This window comes from Camarhynchus parvulus, chromosome 3 (assembly GCF_901933205.1).
Source record: "Camarhynchus parvulus chromosome 3, STF_HiC, whole genome shotgun sequence".
NCBI lineage: Eukaryota > Metazoa > Chordata > Aves > Passeriformes > Thraupidae > Camarhynchus > Camarhynchus parvulus.
Genome location: NC_044573.1, coordinates 86,722,657 through 86,730,446, shown reverse-complemented (window position 1 = coordinate 86,730,446; position 7,790 = coordinate 86,722,657). Strand labels below are relative to the sequence as shown.

Sequence of the window (7,790 nt, the reverse complement as noted above, 5' to 3'; positions counted from 1 at the left end):
TTCAACATGTTTTTCATCTTTTCAAAGGCAGTCTCTCCACAACATAACTACTGCTCTGTATCATACACCCCTGTAGTTAAGAGGACAAATTGTTCTCATAAAGCACAAGGTGTCCATTCTCATAAGATCTCACTAAGAGATGCCCTAGAGAATAAATTTCCTCCAGAAAACAAAGGTGTGCAAATGCTATGTATCACCCTAAAACATTCTGGTACATGAAAGAGAATCCAAATCGGCCTAACAATAAAAGCCAAGATATGAAAGATATGAAAGCCTCCCTTGTCTCTGAAATCACAATGACAATGAAACACCCTGCTTACAGCCACAGCCTGGTCTCCACTGGCAAGTAGAATCCAGTTACCTGGAACACTTCAATGGCCATACACCTGCTACTACAATTCAACTCAAAACCCCAAACACACATTCTCACCTATTTTTCTATTTAAAAGATGATTTGCTTAAATAGCACAATTATGGGAGAGAAAATTGTTTTAAGGATGCATTTCCTAGAACATAAACACTTTCCTGTTTCAAAGTACAACTATACATAACATATTCTATTAATCAAAAACTATTTCAGACTCATTCCCTTTTTAAAGTACAAAAGGCCGTTTCTTAGAAAGCTTTGTGTAACTCACATGAAACAAAGCTAAACGAAACACTGCTGAAACAAAGGCATCCTTGAATATGCTTCCACTGGAGGAGAGGCAGTGTAAAAGCTGTCTAAACTGATTATGGAATCAAGTCTTATACACTTTGCTAGCAGTAAATACACAATTTCATTTCAAACTCAGATACTTAAGTATTAACTATCGAGATAAGACTTAATTTTCTGAAAATACAATTTTAAAAATTGCTGTAGGTTATCCTAAAACATCCACTATGCAAATGCTCTTCAGATTTGAAGTCTTCTCCCTTTATGAATGAAGAAAAGTCATCAGTAATATTGAAACAAACCTTTTTGTTAGTTCATTTGGATTTGGTTTTAAATTGCTTAGTGGAAGTCCAGGAGGATGCCATTAATAAACTATAAAGAAATTCACTCATGTTTATAAGCATGTAGTCATGATTATAATGTTGAATGTCCCAGAAGTATGGGACAATCCTATCTCCTATGAGCAACCTCAGAATGATTTAAAGCAGTCCATTTACTTTGCAACTGAGTGAAACTGGCAAGTTACTGAGAGTGATCATAGCACCAGGCTGTTTCCATCACAAGCACATCACCACAACTTGCCTGAGTTTGCTTCAGGAGAAAAAGAAGACAACACTTTCAGGCATTTAATTAGTTTTGTGTCCAACTAAAATTTTCTCTGCCTTATACTGGGGATGCTTACAAACTGAAATCCAAGCTGCTGATGCTTTAGTGGTATTTCCAAGCTCTGTGTGCATCTGTGGACCTTGAGGAAAGTTACTGCAGTCAGCACTGGTCTTCCACAGTGCGCGTTGCTAACATTTTGTGTTTGGCTGTTAGCACCAGCTGCACACCAGAGATTTCAGCCAAGGCGACATTCCCAGCAACAGATGAGCACATCAGAGAAATAGTGTCAAAGGTTACTGTACATCAGGTGTCCACTTCCTGGTTTTAATGCTGAGGAAGGTTTGCTAAAACCCTTCTCTGAAACATCACTGTGGAGCCACACAGTTCTCTCCATGGACAGTAGTGATACTGTATTTTCAGGAGAGGTTTTCTCCTGGGAAAAGATAAACTACTTGTTAAGATCCCAGAGTTAATGGGCTAGTAACAACAGTGTTTAGAGGCAAACAACCTGAACAGGTTACAGATTCAAAACCAGACTTGAACCCTCAAACCTGAAGTTAGCTCACAGTCCAGCTACACTCATTGAGCTCCTTCCTCCAAGCCCTCTGCTCTGGCAGAACCCATGACTGACTAGCCCACTGCCACAAGAAGTGCACAACAGCGAATGAAACAGTGTCTCCAACACCCACCAGAAGAGGAGACAGGATGGCTCCTGCAAAGCAGCTCATAGAGGCAGCTGAAATGAGGCATGTGCTACCCACTTTGGAAAAAATAAAAAATCACATTCTTCATTCAGCTGGTGGAACAATGATTATAGCCCTGACTTTACAATAAAAAGCATCGTCCCACTGAAAATTTCACAATTGCTTCAGGAGAAAGGGAACACCCAAAACAATTACTGATATTCAAGACCAGCTTTTGTCACATTCCCTGACAGCAATCCAAGCACAGAAACCCATTTGTGTGTTTGTCAGAAACTGAAGATAGGAAACACACTTATCAAGTCAATTGAAAAACTAAAGTAATTTTATTTTCTGGAGTCAAGGCAAAGAATGGTGGTGAATTTTCCGTTAACAAAAGGTCTAGACATTTCTGATAAACAGTGTGCTTCTGTCTCAGTGGCAGGCAGACATTTACAGCAAACCTGGATAGTATTAACCAATATACTAAAAAATGCACTTTTAATAAAATTAAATTCCTGGCATCACTACTCTCTCTTAAAAACTGAAATTATGAGCTCCAAGTAGTGAAACCTGTTAAGCAGCTGATCAGCAAAAAGCTGCTCACCCAGCCCTGGTAAAGCATCAGTGCTAGACCAGAAGCAGGCCAATCAGGACACAAACAAGTCACTGGCTGGAAAGAACAGTGTTATACAAGTTTCCAGTACACACTTTCCTACAATACACTGATTATCAAAAATATGGAACTTAAGCCAGAAAAATAACCTCAACACATAAATTTGTGGGAAGTTGTGGGAAAAGCCTGGAGCAACACACAGGGGATGGAAAAATCCATTGCTACACTAACTACGGTAGCACCAGAGTGCCTTTTTTCTTCTTATCCTTTTAAGACTAGGAATTGTGACTTTGAATAAAGAGAACTTGTATGCAGTAACTGGCAGGTTAATATTAAATCCACTCCACCACTGTGGTCAGTTGATTTACCCTGGTTACCTGTTTATAGCTAATAAAACAGCATGCAAATGTTGTAGCCTCTTTCCATAAAATCCACCTCTCAAAAGACAAAGTAAAGAAGGAAAAGTTTGTAGAGAAAGAAGTCATACTCATAATCACTACTTAGGCTCCTCACAGCAGCAGCAAGAGAAAAAAAAACAACAGAGATTAGGAAGAGAGAATACTTTCAAGGACAGACACACATCAGAACATGTCTCATCAACTTTTTCTGGCTATAAAACAGAGTTAAAACTGCCTGGAATGTTATCAGCGCTGTTGGGTGGAGAAGGGTACTTCAACCACTCTATAAAATGGCACACACATGGATCACTCAAGAGATGAGAGGGACTCCTGAGGTCTAGACTGATGGGGGTTTATCAAATAGAATGACAGACAAGACACTCTGAACCAGCATTAGGAGGAGAGAGTAGCCACTTGTCTCTGCACAGCAAGAATCCAAGCATCTTGTCAGCCCTGGAAAACAACACTTGATCTGCTCTTATTCCATACCACCACTGGCTGTTGCCATACCTCAAGGTGCACCCTGGTAATTACACCCACTGCCAGACTCAAACACTACACACCTTGTATACACTGCTGAACTACCTGCAGCAGAGCAGAATCTCAAACTGCCTCACCAAAAAGCATAAACAAAAGACATTAATGAGATACTGTGCTACACAGTATTACTGCAGAAGCCTGAAAAATACACCTCCTCCTTTATCTCTCCCCAGACACTGACTGAAAAAACATAACAAAAATCCAGATTTCCACTACACAGGTTAACAAAGTGAAGAAAGATGGCAGTGAAAAGCAAGGAATGCCAACACTCCTCTGGGGATAGCAGCTGGCTGGCCTGATGATGGACTTCAGCTCCTCTAATCTCTCATTAAGCAATTGTTGGATTCTAGTCTGAGCTCAATTAATTTTCTTTTACAACTGAGTGGAGGGAAACACCTTCAATATGCAATACACCCATCATACCCCCCATCTTTGGCTGAGATGACCATAAGGAAACAATACCAGCCACCCTTGGGTGCAGGAGTGTGAAACTGTTCCAAATGAAGGCAACCAACCTGCATCACTCACTCATTTATCTGAAGCCAGAGAATCCACAACAAATATTCCTTCCACTATTTAAAAAAAAAAAAAAAAATCACCAAAGTAAAAAATACTGACTGCTGACCAGTTACTTTGTGCCCAAGTGGATGCAGCAAGTAGTGCTTGCCCTGTGGTGAGTTTGTGGGCTGCAGCAGCCTCCACGAGCCTGCTGGAATGTACCAAAAGCAAACAACAGAGCACATGTCACAGAGCTGCAACAGGATTTACATCTCGTTCTGACTGCAGTAGGTACACAAGGGCAATTCATTATTTTCATCTGGTGGCAGGTCAGGCAAGGCTTTACACATTCATCTTGCTGATGGAGCAGATGCTAAAAACAAAACAAGCCACGGCCTCCAAATAAGAAACTGGCATCACAGAGTCTTGCTGCCTTTGGCTTTTTTTAGGAACTGTCTTTTTCAGGAACTTCCTTTCATCTCAAATGGGTTTGTTGCTGCTTTCTTGGGTACAGGGTTTACTACACTTTTAAACTTCTGTTGTGCCGATTCCAGTAAGTACTGTAAAAAGAAAATTCTACCCACGGCTGGAGTCAGCTGTACCAAAACCTGCTTTTATTTTTGGTTTTATTTTAACAGCAGCTTACCAAGAATAACCAGGAGAACTCTCCCTTGAGAAGAATAAAACTGCACTACCACTGAACTGACCTAACACCTACAAACCTCCAGCATCCTCCTGCAAAACCATGTCTTGAAGCTTAAATGAGGAATCTTGGGGAAGAGAAATGAACAGAACCCAGAGACATGAACATCAGTTTTTATCAGGCTTTTACAAAATTATTTACTGAATTAAACTCAGTTAATACTTACCTTTATAAACAAATCAAAACCCACAGATTTAGTAAGACCTTGGAATCAGCATTGGGCAATTGAAGTGCAACAAAGTTACAATGACAGCATTAATGCAGAGATACTTTAATTGCTGTTTTAATGATACATCACATCTACTGAAGCTTTTAAAGATGTTTTTATTATGGTTTTATAAATTTTTATAAAACCACCAAAGCACTTTAAAGAATCATGCTTTCTTGTGTAATACATAAAACTAATTTCATACTGTGCTTCTGAAAGTCTGTTGTGATGTTTTTCAAGTTATTTTACAGATGGCACATTTAAAAAAAAACAATGGAAGCATGAATTTCTAGTGACTGCAATGCAACAAGGCATCCAAACCAAGATGTTTCATTACAACTAAGTTAAAGTGTGAGTGCATTATGTAATAAACAATAGCAGTTTGGTCATTTCATCTTAATTCTGTTTACAACAAAACTAACATTTGTGCTTCACATCCTAAGACCCCATAATATAAACATAAGTTCTGTGCTGTAAAATTTCCGACAAATTACTGTCCAAAAAGAAAAACATATCTAAAGCAAGAGACCAAATCTACTCACTTTCCTCAAGAATTGCTATATTTAAGACTAATATGACATACCAAACACAATAAGGCACAATGGGTGGTACAAACAAATGAATACAGTTGTCCATGAAACTTGTTCTCTTCCACAAATACTAAAATATGTACTGCTCAAGATAAATTTTCTCTTAAAAATGAAATACATCATCTTGTTATGAAAGTCCTATACAAAAATTTAAAATTTACACCATCTGAGCTGCCAAAAAAATAAAAAAGTGTATCGATTTCCCACAAAACTATATTTCTCACCAGCACATCCAGCCACTGGGAAGAAGATATCCCAGCACTCTGGAAAAGAAAAGCATTATTTCCCCTGTGTTTAAGACAAAAATATTGTATTCTGCATACAGTAGTGTATTAAACTTAAAAAAGCCTAGGACTATTAAAATTACAATATTGATTTGGAAATTACTGGTTCACTGCCTGGATGAAATAAGGCACTTTCTTCCAGCGGGCTGCACTTTTCGTGTGTATGGAGACGATGAATCAGGTTCTGGTTTAAAACAAAAAGGGGCTCAGTGAGGTCCCAGGAGACGACAGGAACATTTCAACAGCAGGGGAAGACACAGGAGGTAAAATCTGGAGATGGAACTCTACACAGAAGTGGTCACTCTGTCAATGGCATTATTGACCTCGTTTTTGTTTGAATCCAGTCCTTTAGCAGCATTCATATCATTCCGTAAATTCTCCACTGTCTTTTTCATGTTCTTTAATTCTCCAGGGTGTGGAGTGGCTCGCCTTAGAAGTGTTCTCTAAAAATAAACAGTGCAATAAGTGGTTTTGCCTTTGTCTCTCCGGAAAAACAACACAAACTTAAAAGGCTTCAGCATTCACGTACCAAATAGTAAGTATCAATTTTTTTTCCTTTTTTCCCCCCTTTTCCTTTTCAAACTACAATGCTCTGTGCTGAGCATTACTTTAAAAGCTACTTGTGTATGAAGACAGGGAAAGAGGTTTTAAGAAGTCTCTAAGAGCAAATTTTGTCCTCTTTTGGAATACTAATCTGAAAGCCACTCATGTGAAGTACAATTAAAAGTTATGAAGTGAAGATTTCTTTCATAACTATACTTGGGGACTTTTATGCTCCGCAAAACCATACAAGTGATTTAAGATCAGACTTAAAACATTCATCTGATTTTGAAAGAATCCCACAAGATCTCTTTACAGTTTTAAACAGTGTTTGTGTGGAGCTCCATTTGCCTTTCAGCCCCACCACACAGTCTAGTTCTCTAGCTAATTGAGAACAAGCACCTTGAGAGGGAGCATTTCTCTCCCACCTTAGACAGAAGAATGTATATCATTGTGCTGAAACCTTTACAAGGAAAACAAGATTCACAAAAACTCCAGTTAGCACCCAGGCTGGAGACAACAGAACACCACAAATACAGTATAGGTATAATACATGTATACATGCAATTACTTTTTAGTGGCATGCATGTAAACTGTACAGAGAACAGCAGAACTGATGACCCATACGTGGGTGCTTTGGTCAAGACTGCTTTGGAAATCTGCCCTTCCTTCTCCTCAGTAAGATCATTAACTTTTCTAATAGGAAGGTTCTTGCTTCAAATCAGGCAAATCAAGCACTTATCCTCAACAGCTGAGCCCTCACTACTCTGTGGACATTCTCAGGTTGGCAGAGCTCTTATGCAGCATCATTCTGAACTCCCTATCAGTCAGTGAACCAAGCCTGCTAAGAGACACTTTGTTTCTGCTGCTTTGGAATAAGCAACTACTTTACTTGCTCATTTCCAAACTAAAGTAAGAGGTTTTATAGTCACTTTCTAAACTAAAACAATCCAGACAGCGCCCTGAAGGATGTCAAGCTGAGATCTAATGAGGATCACCAGCAATGTTTCAGAGCATCAGAGCACGTTGAAAACGTGACTGAAGCAGCGTTAATCTTTACAAGGAGTTTTAGTTGTTAATAAAAGCTAGTAAAACTACAGATTGTGTTGTGTTTTGATCTTCAGAATATGCAGAGCCCAACTGGAGAGGTCTTATAAGTACAGTGACAGATGTTCCCACATCCTTTGTTCAAGTGGGAAACTAAATGAGCAACATTCCTGCTGTTTATGGACACTATGGTTGGTTCAATGCAAATGGTGGAGTTAAAAAAAAAAAAGAAACAAAGAATGAGAGAGAGCACAAAAGAGATTGGAAATAGAAATTAGAGAGACAAACAATAGCAAACTTAATGGAGACACATGCCAGAGCGCTGGAATCCTAAATTAGACCCTATATACTTTCAGGCAGTAAAGCTTCACAGATGCAGAGAAAGATACTATCTTCTTTCTGGAAACAAAACATCCTGAGCAGAC

General features: G+C 38.9%; 1 protein-coding gene across 1 annotated transcript in view; it reads right to left on the bottom strand.

Annotated features, from left to right (window-relative positions):
- Positions 1-5,000: 5,000 nt before the first annotated feature.
- LRRC1 (leucine rich repeat containing 1) overlaps positions 5,001-7,790 on the bottom strand; it is a 69,180-nt gene continuing 66,390 nt past the window's right edge. Inside the window, exon 14 of the mRNA XM_030945112.1 lies at positions 5,001-6,221. Within this exon, the coding sequence (XP_030800972.1) occupies positions 6,063-6,221 (159 nt within the window). The 3' untranslated portion in view covers positions 5,001-6,062. The remainder of the gene's footprint in view (positions 6,222-7,790) is intronic.